This window comes from Amblyomma maculatum, chromosome 11 (genome assembly GCF_055883805.1).
Source record: "Amblyomma maculatum isolate TAMU_Amacu chromosome 11, ASM5588380v1, whole genome shotgun sequence".
NCBI lineage: Eukaryota > Metazoa > Arthropoda > Arachnida > Ixodida > Ixodidae > Amblyomma > Amblyomma maculatum.
The window spans coordinates 47,179,361-47,201,476 of record NC_139354.1 but is presented as its reverse complement, the minus strand read 5'-3'; the positions used below and the strand labels follow the sequence as shown (position 1 = coordinate 47,201,476).

The following is a 22,116-nucleotide window of genomic DNA, read 5'->3' as shown; positions in this document are numbered from 1 at the left end:
AAACAAAAAATAATTCACCTAGGCACGTTAGCACCTTGTGGAATACACCTGCAATTAATATTCTTGTTTGCACTAGATTGTCGCTCAAAAATTCCTTATGTAAGTCATCCGTAGAAAAGTTTTGATGCCTCGTGCGGTAGCGATGATGGTGCAGTAAACCTTCCTTAGTAGCCATGGATATCTCATCAGATGTCGTAGGCACGTTGGGTAGTAAGTAATTCTGTCCAACGAGGGGTAGCATTGTAATCTACGTCCCCTGGCTGTGTCCACTTTCCTTTTATCAGCCATGTTTAAAAATCGAAAAAACGGGTATATAGATTGTATCAAAAATACTAATATAATGGGGATTTTCTTTCCAAGGTCTGGACGGAACCGAGCTTCGCAAAAGCTAATTTTTCTTCAAGTTTGCACCATGTAACTATAGAGAACAGACATAACCTACATCCGAGCTCATTAGTTTTGCCGTTAGACTGCAAACTATAAACCTGTATACTCACTTGCCTTGTATTCATGATGGTTGTTTCAACACTGCCTATGTAGAAATGTGTGCGTTCTCAAGTTTAAATAAGGTTCACTTGATATCCTAACTACACAGTTGCTTTAACAATCGCACATTTGATGTCGGCAGAACTTTGTGACATATGGGCTGTTGTTGCGCTTGTTGCCTTATCTAATTCATCTCTTAGTGCATTCTCTAACCTCTCTATCCTTCCAAGAAAAATATTAATTTTATCGCTTTGGTGTATTTAAACATTACTTTACCTCCCCATTAGAAACTGTGAGGTCATGCATATTTTCATTCAAAGTGTGTTCATTCTGCCTCATTTGAGCAGCCAGTTTTTCTTCCTGACGTTCCATAAAAGTGTTTATGGCATCCAACATATCGTTGAATCGGTCGTCACGAGTAGGCATGTCATGTGCCTTGACTTCAACCGCGTGTTCTTCCAACGATGCTTTCAGAACTGCGAGAAAAGATATGTCATACTTGCAGGTGGGCTCGTCTTCGTATATTAACTCTAGTGGTGCATTGTTGATCAATATTTTGATCTCAAGTGCAAAACACTTCACTCCAAAGAACCATGGAAGAACATTTGGGACAGGAAATTGACGGATGTTCACATTCTTCGTGGAAATGGCGAAAAATCTCCGAGGCGGTCAAAATAGCCATGCAGCCACTTTTTTTCTTCCAGTAGTTCACCTGCAACAGATCAAAGTGCAAAATTATTAAATTAGAATCTCGCATCAGCAGAATTACTATTTCTTTTGTGTCGATTGGTGTTCTGGTCTCTCATTTCCACCTTATATCGGGTATCACTCCCACAACAGGCATAGTGAACAATTACACGTAAAAAAACAAATGCTGCGCATTTTTTATTTTCTCTAAAATGGCTTAGGTTTTAATTGTACTAAACATTTGGTGCGCACAAAAATATCAGCAACTTGCTACAAATCCCAGATATTGGCATCTGTGTTTTAAACTTGCAATTACCTAAGTGAAGCTGTCTCTCCCGTTGCCGAAAATCAGGAGCCATCTCGGTAATACTGCGTAGAAGATAAGCATGTTTGTGCGTCCTTTTCGAACGCAGCTATTTGGCGCTCGTTCCTGGGCTTCGCGTCGGCGTGGTAACCAGCTCCGCCCCCCTTTCAGCCCGCCTCCCTCAATTCCCCCCCCCCTCTTTGTGCGTGGCGGCGAAGGTGCTCTCCGGTTGCCTAAACACCAGCTCGCTATCAGCGGATCACGGTGCGTGCATGCCAAGCTGATACGCAGAGTCCCGTTCTCTTCACTCGCTAGCGGCGTCAGCGGCATCAGTCTGTTTCTGCTATCTGTTCGCTGTGCAACGTTCCTATGGGCCCACGGGCTGCCTCCCGCAACCTCCCGATGACTTTATTGTTCTCTTCATTTTTCCGACCAAGAAGCTTCTTTCATGACTGCCAACAACTGTTAGTGGAGTGTTTCTTGAAGGAATATGTGTGAAAAAAATGAAAAACGTTTTCTGTAATTGTACATACGAGTCTTGCTCGAAATCTTTGCCTCAATCTATCGAAAAGGTGAAACAGCTGATGAACTGCGCTCAAATTTCGCATTAGAAGGTTACGTAATCGTTGGCAATATTTTTAGACCAAGCGAAGTATATTGAAGGACATGCGCCCTAGAGAATGCCATGAAGCCGCTCTGGTCTTGTGCTTTGCTGCGCTAGCTGAGGGTTCAGTAAATTGTCCGTGCAAGTGGCCAACATCTACCTGTGGTATGCACAGGTGGCCCCATACAACTTGATGCGAAGTTTTGAAATGAAAGGCACTTGAAACGCAAATAGACCAGGATCCTACCACTAGGCGCGAATAAACTATGGAGGGAACTTGCAAGGTTATGTGACCAGCACGCTACTTTGTCATAGCGGAAGCAGCGACCACATCAGCAAGCAGTTCCCGACTGGAAAATTGAATATGCCCATTTTACCCATACTACTTCATCCACAGTACGTTTCAGAACATCACAATAGCGGTACTCAAGCACCCCATCGCGTGTTTTTATTATATTTTGCATAATTTTCTGAAAAGCGAAAAAAAGAGTCATATTTATTTATTTATTGATACTACGGTCTTGTTTCCAAGACCTTGGCAGAGGAGATACTAACAGAAAAAAAAAGAAATATACAAAAACAGCGGTACATAACAGAAGACGCATTAGGTCACTCGCTACGTGAAAATACAAGCATCAGCGGAAATGCGACACAACACAGAGGAACAACCGTGACTGAAAAAATAAATACAATAAGATTAATCGTTACATAAACACAAATGAGATTCAAATAATCGCAGTGAACCTTGGGTTACAATGTCGTTACTTAGACTGTTTCATCCCCCCCCCCCCCCCAATGACACTTCTAGGAAAAAATGACAGCTTAAAGCAATTCTTTCTCGTCACTAATGGTGTTATCTTCAGCGAGTGGCGTTGTCTTGTAGCGTAACCATCCGAACAAGTAAGGACGCGCGAAGTGTCAATGTTCTACAGTCCCTTTACAAGCAGAAAGAAAACTTTTAAGCGAAATATTTTGTTCCTTTCTGTGACAGGCAGCAACACACTTCGCCTGAGGAGCTCAGTGATCGACGTACGGCTTTAGGATTTGTAAATAAATCTCACTGTTCTTTTTGGGACGTTTTCTAGTTTATTAATATTTTTTTTAGTAAAAGGATCTCATATGACTATTGCATATTCTAAAATATGCTCGTGAAGCAGTTGAAAGGAGCCACGCTTCAACTTACCGCAATGTCTTTTGCACCGACAGTTTGGAAAAACGGTACACGGCTCGTGAAGCAGTTGAAAGGAGCCACGCCAACTTTCCAGTACGGGGTAGGCTGATGTTGCCGCAAATCATTTATTTTTGTTTTGTCTGTTCGAAGCTCACTGGTGCCGCTTGGGGCCTCATCACATTCATTCTACGACGTGGTGCGTCAGGACGTATCTCGAATGATCGCCGCCTGGAATGACTGTTTCGCATTGCTCCTGATTGCTCTAGTTTCCTTTAGCAGCTATTTCTTAGTGTTTCATTGCCATTGCTAAAGTGAGCGCAACCGCGAGCAGCAGATATACGGTCCTTCAGCGACCACTGATCGCTTTTCCTTTTATTGCCCTCGCCAAACTGAGCAGTTTGTTTGTGGGTGCGCGTCAATCCGAATAATAATTTTTGGCGGAAGCCATTCGCTGGCTTTCTAAGCGCTGCATAGATGACACGACTGCTTGACTGATGTCGGAGGTTCTGAAATCCGCTAGCTTTATATTCGCCGAAGAAGGAGCAAGTCGGACAGAGGCCGCCTGTACTTTTCATATAATCACGTCTGCCTCCTACATTTACCAGCAACATAGGCAGCGGAGTAAGGCAGGCTGGCCCGGCTTGACAAACCCACCCGGTTTCATGGAGGTCAAACTTGATCACTTGGCCTGTATATCCAGTCTTGTATAAATTCATGACAAATTCGAAGAGCGACCCTTCAGTTCTTCGCTTCTCACGGGGATCTAACGTTACGGCCTCACTCGGGACGTACCTTATGGAACCTCATTTCAGCCGTTTCTGGAGATTTTAACAGTTTTGGCTACGAAAGGCTTCATCAACCTCATCAACGCTCCAACAAGGGTCACACAGCAATGTGAGACTCTTGTTGATCTGCCGATTACGAATTGTTGTCAATCAACAGAGGAATATGGTGTAACGTCATTCGCAATCAGTAACAATCTTTCAGTATATATAGGTATTAAGAAGACCGGACTGGCTGAAAATTGACAAGAAAAAGCTAAGTACTAGTGCATAATTATTTCTACCCTAAATTTATTTGAAAGGTTACTGATAGAGGTTAAATAGGATAGCATTGACATTACTTATGACGCAACGGTGTCTTATATTGAGTTTCTTCGAATATTCAAAGAGATCTGCCGCTCAATTTTTTCATTAAATCATCATCATCCACCTCACTATACCCACTGCAGGGCGAAGGCATCTCCTATATTTCTCCACTTAACCCGGTACTGTGCTAGCTGCATCCACTTGACCCCTGCGAACTTCTTACCCTCATCCGCCCACCTAATTTTCTGCCGCCCCCTGCTACGCTTTCCTTCCCTTGGAATCCAGTTTGTTATCCTAAGCGACCATCGGTTATCCTCTTCGCACTACATGTCCTGCCCATGCCCATTTCTTCTTCTTAATTTCCACTAGAATGTCGGCAACTTGAATTATTTCTCTGACCCACTCTGCACGCTTCCTATCTCTTAATGTTACCCCTACCATTTTTCGCTCCATAGCCCTCTGAGTTTTCCTCAACTTAAGTAGAACCATCGTGGTTAGCCTCCACGTTTCAGGTTCATAGGTGAGTACAGGTAAGATGCAACCGTTGTACACTTTCCTCTTGAGAGATACCGGTAAGCTGCTAGTCATAATCTGCGAGTGCTTGCCAAATGCGCTCCATCCCAATCTTATTCTTCTTGTTATTTCCTTTTCATGGTCCGGATCTGCGGTTACTACCTGTCCTAAGTAGACATATTCGCCTACTACTTCCAATACTTCGCTACCTAATGTAAACTGCTGTTCCTTCCCGAGTATGTTGAACATTACCTTTGTTTTCTCCATATTGATTTTCAAACCTACCTTTTTACTTTTCTTGTCTAGGTCACCAATCATTATTTGCAGTTCATCTCCCGAGTTGCTTAGCAAGGTAATGTCATCAGCAAATCGCAGGGTACTGAGGTATTCTTCATCTACCCTTATCACTAACTGCCCCCATTCCAAGTCTCTGAATACTTCCTCTAAGCAAGCTGTGAATAGTACTGGGGAGATTGTGTCTCCTTGCCGGACACCTTTCTTATTACAATAAATGAACGTGGTTCAAAAAGTAAGACTCGCAATCCTTGGATAATTTCCGAGTTACGCCAAGAAATTTAAGTGAAAGAACAGCTCAACACAATCTTAAGCGCTCGTTCAGCTGACTTCATTTATGAAACAGGGAAATATGTTAACTAAAAAGCTACGTTTCGCAATTGCGCAATATGTGATAGTTCTTAAAGGCAAAATTAGTCGCCATGCTTTGTTGTGGCCTATGTTAAATTTCCTCCTGAGGCATGAGCAGCCACAGGCAGCCCCTAAGACGGTTACAAAGATTTATCTGGTAAAAAACTGGCCGATGCCTTTAACGACATTTTTACAACCCTCGCTCTTAGCAAGCCATCACATAATTCTGACAACTATATTAACGGTCATATTAATGAAACAATATTTATAAATCGGGTTACGACCAAAAAAGTTATGTCAGTAGTTCAAAACCTTATAACAGTCAAACAAGTGAAATTGACGGCATACAAGTGAGGCCTGTGAGGTATGCTGTAGGAGTTATTGCCCCTGTTATTGCAGACATTTAAATTATGCTTTACTACAGGAACATTTCTTGACAAAATGCAGATCACCAGAGTATAAGCTTTTTATGAAGGCAGACTGCAATAATCTAGGAAATTACAGACCAGTATCTATACTCCCAATATTCCCAAAAGCTTTAGAAAAATTCTACTTAAAAGGTGGTCTGATTGTAATAAAAAATAAGCACAATCTTCGGTCACCAAATAAATTTGGATTTCGAAAGAACAAATGTATCGAGTTAGCTCTACTCGAACAAAAGCAGTATATATTAATACAGTTCGAAAAAAAAAAGCTTTCGTTATAGGTGTCTTTGTGGACTTCTCGAAGGCATCAGATTTAGTGAACTGCAGTGTACTCTTAAAGACCTTCGAATTTTATGGTATTTGAGGACAGGCTCAAACGCTTCTGAAATCATATCCATCGCACAGAAGACCGACTCTTTATATAGAGAATATAAAATCATATCTAGAACATATTACTTCTGGCGTAACACAGGGCAGTATACCAGTACACCTAGTGTTTAATATTTATCTCAATAATAATTCAAACATTAACCTTAATGCAAAATTTATTATCTGCGCAGATTATACTAGCATCTTTAGTGGAAATAGTCTTGATCCCCATGTTAGTTTCAGCAGTGGCATCTTGAACGAGCTGCGGAAATTGTGAGAATCTAAATTAACAGTACTTGGGAGCGGTTTTCTCCTACAGGATGTCAGGAACACCGCGTGGACCATATTTGAACAAAACGGGCTCAAATAACTGGGGTAATGAGTAGACTGCAATATATTGTTCCAAGACCAATGAAGTTGCTTGTTTATATTTCTCTCTTCTACTCCTATTTAAATGATTGCCACTTAGTATGGGGCACAGCCATCGTTAACTGTATTCAACGTATCTATACCCTTCAGAAGAAATTCTTTCGTCACGTTCAGAATGTCCCTGAGGCTCTTCACCAAGCGCGGGTCTCTTTATACAAAGTAGTGTACAATAAATACACAACCTGTATAAATATCGTTTGACTGTCCGTTTTAAACTAGCAACAGGCAGAAAGGTAAACTATATACGCGAAATTGCAAATCTGTATGTCCGAGAAAAAGCTATAGTCGGATACAAGTCAAGAAAAAAAGCGGCGAACAGCCCTCATATGTCATCCCACAAACCAGTGGCATCGCTCCAAATCTGTGACGTCGCGACACACAACGAGAAGGAAAAAAGCAGAAAAACGTGTTCTTCCGCGCTCACGGTCTCGCGGACTTTTACCAAATTGACTTCTTCCGGTTGTCGCGTCCGTCCGTCGATGTCGCCAGCGGTTTCACCTCGTTGGGCTCCATGGCGGATGTCATGGAGGTGGCATCGCTGATGTGGAGAAGCGCAGAAAAACGAAGCGGTTTCGAGAAAATACGGCAGTGCTGACATTCACCATCATAATTTGTCGTTTTACCGGTTCTACTCTGATGAGCGAACGACTATCGATCAAACTGAATAAAGATATGTATTTTTGGTGGAACTGACAAAGCATTTAGGAACTATTTGGCAGCACAGACTCACTCGAAGAAACCACATTCCAAGCGCTAGGTGCAAGGCGGTCGGCCGTGAAGTCATGGCATAGCTCGGCAGATACTGCTTAGAGAAGGGTCCTTTGATAGCTTGATGCCGCTTTTAATTGCGAAAGCTATATTACGCCAGGTTCCGGCCCGTCGCGCAGTCCATGGCCGAAATCACGAATGACCTTAAACAGGAGCGAAGAAAACAATGAAGAACGCTCGGTTACCGGCAGCTAATACTTTCGCTCCATATTCGGTTTGGCAGCGTTGAACCCTTCTCATTTTGTTTCTTGACCTGTATCCGACTATAGACGAAAATGCATGCAAAGACAGGAGTAGTGCCGACGTCTCGAATAAACGCACATAGAGAGTGCCTGCAATTCGTTCATCCTTTCATTTTGAATGAGTATGAATATAATAAATTTGACCGGCTCAATTCATGAAAGAAATTTTTAAGTGCTATGTACAATCAAAGTGATTTTTTTTTTCGATCTCCTATTTCTTGCTACATCAGCATTTGCCCAGTGTCATATTGACTTAGTTTTCTGTAACGTTTCGTATTCTTCTGCACCTGTTCACAATGGTATGTCTGTTCACTGCGGGGTGCAACTGTCATTTGTTTTCTAAGCCTTCCTGCAAGCCGCTGACAAGCAAAAGGGGGTTGCGCCTTTGTCAAGCTGTACATGACAGCTTTTTCTGCACCTCCTTTATCTACATTTAAGAGACAGAAATAAATGAGTTCGAAATCGACATCACTTCTGCAGCGCTATAAACTTGTGTCTCTCCTCCTCCACGTTATGTCATTGCTATTTTCGAATAAAATATAATTCTTATTCACATTATTGATTTATTGCTCTTGTGTATTTTGTTCTGCTCAGCATTCACGAAAAGTCCTTTGGTTATTCTGAACAACTGAATTGTCGGTGATGAGGAAACAAATGTTAAGAATATGCAGTAGTCATTCGTTCAGTTCAGTGCAGTTTTGAGCAAAGCAAAATAATGTGCCCGCAAATCCTACTGCACACGTGGCTTCTCATTTCGCCATCATCACAGTCAGGTTGCGCTAGTCAGTATTTGTACAAACGCTAGTGCTCAGTAGCGGAATACAACTGACATTAAATGAGCAGAGAAATATTTCAAGATCCATTCCTTGTTGCTACTCGGACACTCGTAGAAAGAGAAAGTCGTTTTATTTTCGCATACTCTAATCGATAAATGGGACTAGCATGAAGAGAGATTTTTCTGGAATCAGTAGTCGTAGGTTTGTAAAACATTTTTCACAAGAAACAAAAATGCTATCAACCGATTTTTAAGTGAGGGCTAGAAATATTGCGTTTCTGTGCAGCTTCAGTGTGGATAGCGTGTAAAGTGTAGAGCATGATGGTTGGAGAGGTAAAACAACATTAAAGTTCGCCATTTGGGCTATTGTTGTCGCTTTTAATACGCGGGTTTCCATTTATTCAAAACAGAGCCTCAATTAATGCAAAATGGTCTTTGGAAACTTCAGCGCTATCATAAAAATAAAAAGATGTTTTCTCTCCTCTTACCTCAGGGCAGCAACTCCCAAATAACAAGAAGGCTGTCATTTTCAACGTAGCCCTCGCTGCTCAGAGCGTTTAAGGGAAGGCATTTACTAATAAAATAACCACATTCATTTTCTAACATCGTAGGCTTCTGAAATTGATGGCTTGAGTAAGCCCCCTGCACCTGGAACCCTCGTTTCGTACAGTCTCTGGGGCTCACTACGCTCAAACCAATTTTGTGTTGAAACGGCCACTGAACTCGATGGTCAATGCAGCCCTTGTACAGCCTCAACCGGGCATAAAGATTAAGAGTCTGACCATCCTTCTTGATGTACACGCCAGGGGAAATGCAGTACCCGCACAGGTACGTCTTCTGACCTTCATACGTAGAGCAGCCTTCATTCAGCGCTTTTTGTTTAAGTGCTTCGACACCTGACACCAAGAAGGTTGTCACCGCTACTTGCAGCTCAGCGTATCTTTGCAACTCTTCGGTTGCTTTGCTAGTCCTCCCGTTATTTTCTTCCACTGCAGATTTGATATCAGCAGAAATTTGTGACATATGAGCTCGTGTAGCGTCCGTGGCCTTGTCGAAATCAGCTCGGACAGCATTCTCTAAGCCCTCTATCATACTGGGAAGAACATTAATTTTATCACTCTGTGTGTTCAGGCATCTTTTCACTTCCTCGTTAGAAACTGAGAGGTGCCCCATCTTTTCGTGCAGTATGCGTACGTTTTCCCTCACGATAGCGGCAACTTTTTCGTCCTGGCATTCTTTAAAACTTTGCATGCTCTCAAGCGTTTCGTTGAACCGGTCGTCATGTGCGGACATGCCAGATATAATTCGCTGAAGGAGTGATTTGACTTCAGCCACCTGTTTTTCAAGGCCTGCCTTCAAAGAAGCCAGAACGTCTGCTTCATCCTTTGCGGGTGGCTTTTCTTCGTCTTCTAATGCCAGAGGTGCCATTGCTGAACATGATTCTGATCTTAGATGCAAGACGACATCGTTACAAGAAACTTTGCACGAGCAATTGGGGCAGGAAACATAATGGTGTTCACATTCGCTCCGGAAATGACGAACGATCTCCGCGGCGGTCATCACGGCTTTGCAGTCACTTTCTTTGTTCCAGCAGTTCACCTGCAAATAAACACAAGAAACGTTTTCAGGGGGTGCAACTACGCTTCAAAAGTTTTACTGATGTTTCTATTTCTACCGCTTGTGCTATATCCTTGCTTCAGCTCTTACAGCAGATTATTCCAGTAAAAGGGATAGCGCACTGCGACAATATGCAAAAAAACAGAATCGCCATCTCGCAGTTTCTTACTTCAGCCTTAGTGCGAAGCACGGGTCGAAGGAAGGAGGGACCGAGGACGCTGGTCCATCTGTACCTAAGTTTTGTGCGAGCTCCCAGTGGCGAAAGCGGCAAGATTTGTAGGACGATCCTGCAGATATTGATTGCTCATCTTGCTAATGAGTTAAACTGGAAATGTTAGTAGGAGCGCGCAAAGCGCCAGGTTGAAACGAGTAAAGGACGGGAAATACGCCTACTTAATCGTACGGAGAAGGATGCAGAAAGACCACAGCGAGGATATTGAGAGGCGGCAACGGAGGCCTCGCATTCTACTGCAGTGGCGGCCTCTGAAACTGGCGTACTCGCTTCAGGGAGCATTCGGCTAACCGTTCTTGCTTGGAAAAGTTTGTTTCGGCTACGAGGGTGTTAAAGACAGACTTTAGATGCAAACGACTTGGATCTGTGTGTAATGTGTGCGAATGGTTATGGCACAAGGACGACGCCTGACCGTAAAAGATGCAAACAATGCGTACACGTGGTTATCTATATACGAGCTTAACCCGATTTTACAACACGGCAGAACCTAGAATGACGAGCTTTGCTTGCATAAGCGAGCCTTGCCGAGCTATTGTGTGGCGTGTGTTTGCAGACCACAGAACCCCAGATACGGCCCTAAAATCCCTAATTCTTTCTACAGGCTACAACAATTTACTTTGGGGGAATGCGTAAATAGGTAGACCTGTATTGCGAACAATGTCCAGGTAATATTTGAGGCCGGCCAGTTCCTGGGAGACCTGAACTAACTTTGCGCTTCAACTGGCCGGTGGAGTACGTCGCGAATCTTGTATGGCTTCCACACTGTTACCTCGAGACTACTGCTGCTGGGATAACACATTGTGTATTGTGTTGGTATGAGCTCACGTTTATGTGGTGATGATTGCATTAGCATGAACAATCTTCGAAAAACGGAGGCGTGCTAGAGGCTCCCATATGACAGTTAGGGACAATAATACGATGAAAAGAAATCTGAGCATTGAAATATAGGATAAATAGAATTCATTAGTAGGGGAAAGAAAAGGCTCAAAAACCCAGAGCCACCCTGCAGTGGATCCAAAAAGCAAAAGATGTTGCCGCCGTTGTGAATTTTCTTCGTTCTCACTTTTCTTTTGTTTTCTCAACGTCATAGACACAAGATTTCGAAATGCAATACTGAACTGCCTTTTTCGCTTGCAATTGAAGAAGGTGCAGAGCGATAAACGAATTAATCCTACCTGACGTGGTTTCTGTCACGCATCCTGGTATATAATATCGTTTATCTGCTTTCTTATCAGTGGAAGGAAGAAAATGGTTACTGAGGCTTTTTTTTTTTTTCATTGTTTGATGCGATTTTTTTACTCGAGAAAAGCAATAAATTTATTGTTGGTGAAGCACAGGCAAACCATCTGCACTGTGCTTTCCGAGATTAAAGTTTCAGGTCAGGAGGACATGCCATGGCAGATACTGTTTTTGCCACAATGAAAGGGTGCGGGACACTAAGGGAAAAGACAGAAGTACGTACATAGATTTAATCAATCGGTGTATATCGCATTCTATACAGCTCAAGAGCTCCTGACACTTTATTTATAGCTTGCTAGCAGCGCTACGAATAGAAAAAAAAAGTATAAAGACAGTAGTGGTGCGCAGAAAAAACTGGGTAGCGAGCGATTTCCAGAACAGCCCGGTAGAGGACACCTAATCCAGGCTTCTCATAGCGCGCATGCACTATGAGAAGCATTTGCAGACTCACCGGCATTTATGGAGACCCCTGCCGGTGCTAGAGTGTTCAGATGAAAACGATTAGGAGGGTACACTGTCAAGGACATGCACGCTTATAAGTACGCGTCACTCGAGTTAAACAAACTAGAGAAGCGCCACAGCGAAAAAACTACAACCTGTCCAGGTATTACCAGCTAGCTGCTGTATCCTTGTGTCGTACAAAACTTGCTGACGCTGCAATGAAATGCCCCTAGAAGTTACTTGCCATCTACAATTATGAAGAGAACTGACCATATGTCTAGTGGCGGTGATGGGTACTTCAGTTTGAAGACAAAGAAAACGTTTCGACAACGGGACTTTTCTTCGAAAACAAGTCCAGACGAACGCAAGTCCCTTTGACGAAACGTTGGCTTGACTTGCGAAATGAGGCTCTTGTACCCGTGTTCAGTTCTCTTTCATACTTTGCACTCTTCTTCCTCTTGTTCTACCCTGAACCGCCACCAAGCAGTGGCATATACAAGTTGTCCCCCACGATCCACGTCATGGGTTTTTGAAAATGAAACGCCTTGACGCGCGTGAAACCGACTTGCAATTTCGTAATAGCGCAGAGTTACTCATGCCATGCTTTTATGTCTTTATTTTTTTATTAGTTCACTTGAAAGGAAAGGAGCAGTATCTGTCACACTTGTTCTGTGGACACCTGAAAATTGCAGCGGGAGAGAGGAAGGTCGGAGTGAAGGTCGAAAGGGAGAAAGGGGAGTCGTAGTGGAGGGCTACGGAGTAATTTCGACCACCTCGAACACTTGGGGATCTTTTTGCTTCCCCTAACTAGATTTTTCTGCATAAGTACTTTAAAAGTACAATTTAAAATAAGAGCTCTATTTACCTGTGAAAACCTGTATTTCGTACGAACCACCGCCCCACAATGGAGGATGGAAACATTAAAGCGGCCCTCTCTATCCAAGCTACATAGAAAGCCTGCGGAGGCCAGACTGCGCTAGTGGATCGCAGCTTTCAGGGCCGCCGACGGCGACGCCGAGTAATTTAAGGGGGCCGGCGCGGTTGGATTGCATTGGCGTTGCACGGCATGAAGCATGTAGGCTGTCATTTTCTACGACTTTAAGCCCTTCAATGGTCTTGAGATCTAATCCAAATCATCACCACTGGCAAAAACACACCGCCTGTTCGAGAATGGTAATTTTTTTAACTTCAACGATGTCGACAAACGATGTCGATGTCACCGCGAAGTGAGTGCCGCTCGCGAAAGAACAACCACGCGCTTGACGTTGAATTTCTAGAGAGTAAGAGCTTTTAATTTCATTATTACGTTCAAACCTCATATCCAAACATTAAAAGGGCAGATAGAAGCGGATTGGATTGGATTGGTAAAACGTTTATTTGTGGCTTGCAGTAGAACTCGCGCTCGCGCGCGCGCGCTCCGGACGGGGCCTACGTCGTCCTCTAGGCACCGGCCGCGCGGCCTGGGTCCCCGCTCGCCGTGGCCGGCTCGCTGGTTCCCTGCCGGGCCAGCGCCTTGATGACCTGCTGGACGGCCCAGAGTTGGCCCAGAGACGGCTCGATTGCAGCTCCCTGCGGCTGCTTCCAGTCGCGGCGGGATCCTCCCAGACTTAGCTTCTTCCTGGTACTGGTTGCAATTCCACAGAATGTGTGCGAAGCCGGCCGTAGCTGAGAAATTATTAATGGAACGCTTCTTTTTTGTTCTTCGTGTTGTTTGATTAAAGCAGCATAATAATTTCCTCATCGTTTCGCGTTAAAGTGTTATACCATGGTGAACACATTTGTTAGTGGTGCGTGGCTCTCTACAGGGCCGCAGAGGTTACAGGAAGGGAGGTGCATTCCCTGTTACGGATGTCGTGGCAACTGCAAGCACTGTGCGGTTGTAGCGTGCGTGATCAGCGAAAACGGATATGCTTTTTGTACTTCTGTGCCTAAAGGTTGGGAAAGCCTGCGTGCAAGGTGGAACTGAACGACAAAGTATCCATTAGTAAGGTCGTGAGAATTATAATTTTGTACTCTTGCTGCTTATGATGAAACGCTCTATCGCCTGGTTAAGACAACACTTAAGCAGTTTGAGCAGCCGGTGCAAGAAATGTTTAGCGCGAAATTGTTGAAGTTCCTGCTCCGCGTAAATGTTCTCACGGCCTCCGCACGGGCCTACACACACCGCAGTTTGACTTTTTCAACACCTAAGAAGCGAATTTACAGATAAGCATGCTTCTCCGAGCCTGTACTTGGCAGTTTCAAGCGTATTTTGTGTCTAAGGTTCCGAGAACAACAAATTCCTTTAAGTCCGTTTCGGAGACCATGGGCAATTCTTTTTATTTCATCTTCCATGAAATGCGGCTGGAATTCGATCGATACCATGACTGCGCGACTTTGTTGCTTTTCTGGGCGTGACGTCCCACTCGATCCTTTATAACATATATCAGCACACGTCAAATTTCAAAGCGGTGAGCACGTACTGCAAAGAGTTCTCTAATCAGCATGCGGCGGCCCGACCCAGAAGTTTATACTGTTTCTCCGCTCAACCGGCAATCGGCATTCTCGCTTCTGGTATCTGTACCCCATTTACCCCATAAGCCAACGAATTTCAGTTATTTTATTCTCTCACAGCCACAAATTTTTTCTTTCATCAATTTTTCTACGGTCTCCACTGCAAGCGGTACTCTTGCGTCACCTTCATGATTGTTGCAGTCTTTCTCACAAAACCTGCGCTTATTTTTATTCACTTTCGCAACCGTAGCCGTTGAAGCATCGCCCGAAATCACTGAAGCTATTAAATGAGTTCATAGCACTCAGTGGGACAAAAAACGCCAACGCAAAAGGAACATAGCGGCCGCAACATGCGCCGCGTCTGCTGGGCCACCTAATTGCTAGCTCCCATCGGCAGCTAGCTGGCGTCACATGTCTCAGCTAACTCCAAGCAAGAAAATTCTGGAAACAAGCTGGCTAGGGAAGAAAAATAAAAGAAAGCACGATCGGATTCAAGATAACGAGGGAAATTGTTTAAAGGGAGACAACGCAGTGAACTGCAATTCATCAGCTATAGCCGAGTCATTTAAGAGCGACGATAGGGTAATCTCCGCAAATCAGGAAGCAACACAAGGTAGTAGAATACAAAGCAGCTTAGAACTGACCAATCTAAACTGGTAAAAGGCTGAAAAAATATTCCTAAAAACACAGGAATAGATGGCATTCCGATCAAGCTGGTCCAAAAGGTAAGGAAACGTTGTTAAAAGCTCTGGAAACCGTCATAACGAATAAGCAAATTCCGGACAGCTGGCGGCAGAGTAATATGAATTTGATTTATAAAGGGAAAGGAGAAAGGATGCACATAAAATCCTACAGACCGATTGCCATAACATCTGTTATGTACAGGTTGGCCATGCAGGCGGTGAAATTAAAGGTGCAAGCATGGGTAGAAAGTAACAAGGTATTCGGAGAACTTCAAAACGGCTTTAGAAATGATAGGCGCTTAGATGATAGCCTGTACGTGCTTACCCAATGCATAGAAATATCTAGAGTGGAAAATAGACCTTTGTATTTGGCCTTCCTAGACATAAACGGGGCGTACGACAATGTAAGTAGGGAACTCCTGTGGAACATATTAAAAGAAGGAGGTATCGGTTATGAGATAACAGAGTTCCTACAGGAAATATACCGGGATAGCAAAGTAGAAATTACGTGGGAAGGAATAAGCAGTAAGAAAGATGTCAAAATATGCGAAGGATTAAGTCAAGGCTGTCCTCTATCACCGCTGCTGTTCTTGCATTATATGATAAACCTGGAACGGAGGATAGGAGACCGTAACCTAGGTTTTAGCCTGTCATATAGATCAGGTGGAAAGGCGGTAGAGCAGCGCCTCCCTGGTTTTATGTATGCAGACAAAATTGTGCTGCTAGCTGAGAGTCTGGAAGAATTGCAAACTCTACGGGATAATGAAGCATAAGGCATTGTGGGGATACAATAGGTATGATGGTATGAGGTTTTGAGAGGTATTTGGAAAAGAATTATGGTGCCCGGACGTAGTTTCGGAAATGCGGTTGTGTCTAAAATCAGAGGTAGAGTCGACATTAAAAATAAATCAGAGATCCCTTGGACGATAAGCACCAGGTACCCACGGCAAAATGACAAATAAGGCGGTACAGGGAGATAAGGGCTGGGCACCTTTCGAAGTACGGGAAGCTCAGAGTAAAATATTATATGAGGAAGGTCTCAGGAAATTGGACAGTAAAAGATGGGCAGCTAAAGTATTTAAATACCTGTACTTTAAAAGCTTTGACTCACATTGGAGGAAAAGAACTAGGAAACTAACTAGTAAGTAGGCTAGTCACAAGGACGGAGAAATAAAGAGCATTAGGCAACAGGTGAAAAACACAGAAGGTAAAAATTGAATAAATTCGTTGGAAAAGAAACAGTGTTGAATTATACGAAAAGTGGAAAATTCAGATTGGGAAGGAAGATTTCTTTGATAACTCAAGAGGCAGTGTCCTACTTTTTGAAGCTGATCAGGGTGCCTTAGAACACGCAGCTACAAAGAAGAAATTTAACAATGGAGATGACGCATGTGCTGTATGCGGTAACTCCAGTGAAACAATTGACCATATTACACTCGAATGTAATGGTATCCATCCGGAAGTTGATGCAGGCGCCATCACAGTACCTGAAGCTCTGGGGTTTAGGATACCCGTGGCCGGGTGAATAAGCCGGCGGTGGAAACTAGCAAAAAAACGACTGGAAGATTGGTGGCTTTAAAGCACAGAAGTGACATAGTGTTAGTAATGTAGAAACAAAAATTTGTTAAATAGAATGAGGGCTTAGTTAACCAATCTAAATCAATAATTAAGATATAGGGGCAAAAATGAGCATGATAGCTACTGCTACCACCCCGATTCAAAGGGGACGCTCCTACAGTCCATCCATCCATCAAACTCCATTGCAGAGTGCCTATAACACGAACAAAATTCAGGGCATACTGACGGTCTAAGTCATGGTCTAAATTACGCAGATACGCGAGTCCATTGCACAATTTTGACGTGAATGATCGGGCGCAGTGGTGATGGGTAATAGGCATCAGTTGAGATTTGCGCACGAGAACACTGCGCATGCGTTTATGATGTCTCAAAACTTACAAATTAAACTATTATATTTGACTAATTGCGTTATCGCTATTAACCAATTACCTATCCAATTTTTGTTGGTGAAGTATCATTGACTAAGTAACTAATTATCGTTAACTAATGTTCATACGCCTACTATTATTGATTGATTACCTATCAGTACTGCATGAAACACCATGCCAATCCTCCTGAAGATGATCGACAGCTGCCGCGGATGCACAGACGCACGTATGGACATGGCAGTGAGTCATGAGCAATAAAAGGCTTTCGCGTTAATAATGCAGAAGTCACATGTTTTCGCACAAAAGTTTGGAATTTCCACAATTTCTTGGTAACGATTTGTTTACTGCGTCATCTGCATCACATGAATGATATATCACATATGCTCTGACATAGTTGACCAGGTGGAGTTCGGAATTCGCATTTTGCGTTTCATAAAAGCCGCAAGGTTTTCTATGCTCGCAGTAAGCGATGGAAACCCTGACGCGTGTTTAGTACATTTGAAATGCCGTCGTAATCAGTATAAGATGCAAGCGATGACGGCGTAGTGAGAGATCGTAGTCTTCGCGACGCTATCGGCGCATGCGCAAACGTACTACCCACCGTGGGCACATGACTAACTTAGCAGAGATGAAGCCCTCACGTTAGTTTTTAAAAACGCGATAGAACGGCCTCAGTTTAATAATTTCCTCTCTTTGTGCTCCCCATAGAACACATAAAACGAGAAAACTAGCTATAGGACAACAAGCTACAATTCAAGCATTTCGAATGCATTGACATAATATTGACTGCACAGGAAAAGTTTTTGTTTGCCGTGGTTAAGCTGACTACAATTTAACCGTCGCAACACTATACATGTTTTAGATATTCCAGTGCAGATCTGAGGATTTCAGTCGGCCGAATAACAACCCGCAATTGTTCTGCGCATTCCTGGATTGTGCCGGGGCGAGAAGCAGAGTATCGTTTGTCGCACTACAAGCTCTTTGCGTGGCGCAATCACAGGTATGTTGGAAAAAACAACATGAATATGCAGCTAGCCTAGTGATCAAGTTATGCCCCTTCTGACTGCATTAAGCCCAAATTAGGACACACATGAAGACGGCTTAATCCCGAAATAAAAACAGCAGGAAATCACCTACCAGTTTGTATACAGCAAGTAGGCATTCCTAAACATTCTACATTTCTATGATCCTGTGGTACTCGCCTTGTAGTTTTTTTATATTCCGTGTAATATTGACTCCCGTACTTGCCTAAACATCATAAGATCGCTGCCAGAGCCTTTAGATGTGTTGGTACGGGAAAAGGCCAGCGCATATTGCCTCGTGTGCAACAGCCGCCATAGGACCCACTACTTCTCGGTGCTCTGGACCTGTTCTCCGGGGCCTTCTGGGTCAATTCCAACGGGACAGTATTATCTTGATCTAGACTGAACATACACCCGCAGATAGCAGCTTTTGAGTATGGCAGCGCAATGTCCTACTAGAGTCATATCTTTAATATAAATATGGCATGTAATAATCCAAAGTTATAAATGTTCTCTTAAAAGAAATCGCGCAAATGAATTCATGCCCGAAGCTGACTTTTGGCTCACGATGAAGGCAGCCGTGTCCTCTTACGATGAAAAAAGAAAAACAAAGATGAAATAATAAAACGGAATCTGTGTCGCTAAGTGATATTGAAAAAGTGATTTTATTGAATCCGTTTAGTAGCCTTGAGGCAACTAAACAGGCTCAATAAAATTATCGCGTCATAACCTCTAGAAGAATAGATATTATTTAAGGTTATATTTGGATCCCATCTCTTTTTCTCAGCAGTGTTGAGAACTTGTATAAAAGTTGCTGAAGGCAAATGAAATGTCCGCACGTTCTGTAAGGCGTCACTGGACACGTATATGCACCGATCAGACTAATGCTAAGGAACAAGCTTCTCAGCTTACTTGGTACTAATGTTGCGCCATACAACATAATGGTTACAACTTTCTTAATATGAAGCGGCAAGCGGCAGCCTCGTATTCACACTGTGTGTACGTCTAATCCACTTATCGTTCGCAAGGATTCGTTCAAAATCGCGAGTCCGGAGTAACTTATTCATCCGCATTTGCACGTACCAAGATGAGTTGTCAGCGGTCCAGCATTCCGTTGTGGAATTCACGCTCATCATTATCAGCCGGACTAAAGCTATATTATAAACTATATATTTGCTAATTTCCTAACCTCATCCACCCCCCATCGTCTGCCCCGCCCCCTCCCTCCTTGCTACGCTTTCCTTCCTGTGTAGTCCAGTTTGTTACCCTTAGCGACCATCGGTTATCCTTTCTGCGCACTACATGCTCTACCCATTTTTTACTATTGATTTCCCCTAGAATGTCATTAGCTCGAGTACCAAATATCATCTACATACCAATCCATAGAGTTTTCTTGAACATAATTACAACACTTTTCGTTAGCCTACATGTATCAGCCCCATAGGAGAGTACCGGTAAGGCTCACCTGTTATGTACGGCCTGTCAATTATTTACCATTACCGTGCGAGAGTCGACTGCCCGACGCTGCTGCGCAGAAAGACGCAGGCGATGGCAAGGCAAGAGAGGGCAAGGGCCTGCCCACAATTCCTGCTCCTGCAGTGACCCTCGCCTGCTAGGCTGTTCTGATTAGTACGAAGCAACCCCTGCCACAATCGGCTGGTAGACATCGGTGCCCAAGAAGCTGTCACTGCTTGTTTTCATCCGCCAAAAATGTGCATATAGTTCAAATAATATCTTGAAAGTATACATTTCGAATAAAAACCTAACAAGCAGGATAATTATTTGCAATCGTAAGTTGGCCAAATTACTGTCGATGATATCGTCACGGTGATTGCATCCAAAAAGAAACATTCTCGCAAAAGTACCCGCAAATGAAACCAGGGACAAGTAACATTTGGAGTATTAAAATTTAGCACCAATCGAAGCCACAAGCATACAGCCGTTAGAACAAGCGCTCGCAGAAAATGGGCATGAAAGTGTTTCAAGGGGGTGCTTCCGACGGGCGGAACAACCAAGCAGACGAAACTCACGCAAGCAGCATGATCACGCCCCCTTGCTCGTTCCCTCTGAGCCGAAGCACAGCGCAGCGGAACAGTGCAGTCGACGCTCGCTCGGTACTTTTAAAGAATTAACAGGCTTTACGTTCTTCTTTACGGATACCGGTACATCGCTTCTCATAATTTGCCAGTAATGTCCAAGTGCGATTCATTCAAGTATGATTTTCCTAGTTATTTCCATTTCGTAATCCAAACCTTTGGGCTACTTCACGTCCTAAGTAGACGACATCCCCTACAAACCTGCAATTCTTCGCAACCTATTGTGAACTCTTGCTCGCTTCCAAGGCTGTTGAATATTACCCGAGTATTCTCCATATAAACTTTTAGGCTTTAAAGGTATTAATCGCACTCCAAGCACCTTGCAACTAAATTGACGCTCCCCGAAGTTAGATTTACAAACCTGCAAAGGCCACCCACAGAGCAACCAGCATCTTTGCGTAGTGGTTTTGGGTACGCACAGGAAAATGCCCTGCTCCTTGAAAAAGCACGCTTCCACATGATTCTACCATATCTTTCATGCGCTCTGCTGTTCGGTCTGCGTCCTTCAATAAAGCACATAAACTACATAAACCAATGTGAAACTCGTATTTGCCGATAATACTCTTTAATTCTGCCGAAGGTGTAAGCATAGCGATGCTGAACTCAAATAAAGAATTAGCTCACAAGCTGATCCATCTTCAATCATTTCGAAATCACCTTTCTGTTCAGCAGGTCTTCCGAAGCGAAGTCCCTCCAGTCGATGTCATCATATTCGCAGACCAAGTCGTCCAGAGGGCAGACCAGCACACCGTTCTTCTTACAGCGAGCGAAACAAACCTCACACAGGGCGTGCGAGCAGGGAAACAAAGCGGTTCTCTTGCGCACCAGTCCACAGCTGCAGCACACCCGGTTCTGAGGGATAGGTTTAATGAAGTTAAGGGGCCTCCAGTCGAGTTCTTCGGAGAACCCGACCAACGTATACTGCAGGCGTTGTGGAGCCATCACTGCCCTCGTCCGCCCCTGCTATGCTGTCGGCTCGTACTGACTTTCCCGCCGACGGAATTCCGGCTGCTATCTTTCATCCTGTTCAGCCTGTCGAGGGCCTACTATCACTCTGCTATCTGCTTCTGCTTTTTATTCTTATTCACCCGCCGTGCCTTGCTGACGGAAAAAATTAGTTCGGCTGTACCCGTGCCTGCTTTCGCTGTCTCGAGTTTGGACGCAATTATAAGGGCGCAGAAAGCATTTTCAACTGCTCCTTCTCAGCTGAGATTCAGCACATGGCTTAAGAAGCGGCCCATATGTGTTTCTCTACGGACGCATGTGCTATATTTGCATAAGTTATTCTTGCGACAAGGAAATGAAAAGAACTCCATGTCATTGTCATACTGCCATTTAGTTTCTGTCATCAGATCTTACATTGTGGCATGCCTCATCAGTAATATCATTTACCAGTAGCGTGCGAATATCCATTCGCTGTACTCCGCAACCTTATAACTATTCCAAGAAATCTTTGATATTTAACGTAGCTAATGTATTTTCAGATATTGCGGCTACATTAAGCAGAAACACCCTGCGTAGAGCGTCATATTTCTAAGGCTTGCTATCTAAGCTTACTATCTAACCTTACAGAGCTGTTCCTTGGCTGAGCTCTGTCAGTCACCACGCAGTCACCACACTACTTTCAGTTTAGGCTCCTATTTGCCCACGGGCCGTAGTATGCTCAGTCGTCCCTCATCCCAACTGTAGGAAAAACTTCAATTGCGCCAAAACCTCCAACTCTGCACCTATTAGTCTGAAACGTAAAACGTGGGCTCGGAATTTTCGAATAATGGGCTCCCGTACGTTGTGACAGCCCCAAAAATGAAGAGAGGAAATCTGTTCTCACATTAAGTCTGAAA

At 43.7% G+C, this 22,116-nt stretch overlaps 1 protein-coding gene across 2 annotated transcripts; it reads right to left on the bottom strand.

Annotated features, from left to right (window-relative positions):
• Positions 1-1,000: 1,000 nt before the first annotated feature.
• LOC146173753 (TNF receptor-associated factor 6-B-like) lies at positions 1,001-21,334 on the bottom strand. Of its 2 annotated transcripts, none has more exons than XM_084584232.1 (2): positions 20,933-21,334; positions 1,001-1,198 (listed from the first exon to the last, which is right to left on the bottom strand). In XM_084584232.1, the coding sequence occupies exons 1-2, from the start codon at positions 21,215-21,217 to the stop codon at positions 1,049-1,051; spliced, it is 435 nt and encodes a 144-aa protein (XP_084440358.1). In that variant the 5' UTR covers positions 21,218-21,334; the 3' UTR covers positions 1,001-1,048. The 2 variants fall into 2 exon arrangements, with proteins under 2 accessions (XP_084440358.1, XP_084440357.1); XM_084584231.1 differs by lacking the exon at positions 1,001-1,198 and adding an exon at positions 8,388-10,105 and having other exon boundaries at positions 20,933-21,323.
• Positions 21,335-22,116: the final 782 nt, after the last annotated feature.

What these genes read in the sequence shown, in the direction of transcription:
- LOC146173753 (XM_084584231.1), bottom strand. Translation starts at nt 21,217, where the DNA reads ATGGCTCCACAACGCCTGCAGTATACGTTGGTCGGGTTCTCCGAAGAA. An exon ending in AAGACCTGCTGAACAGAAAG is followed by an intron (nt 10,106 to 20,932) that starts GTGATTTCGAAA and finishes GTTTATTTGCAG; the next exon opens with GTGAACTGCTGGAACAAAGA.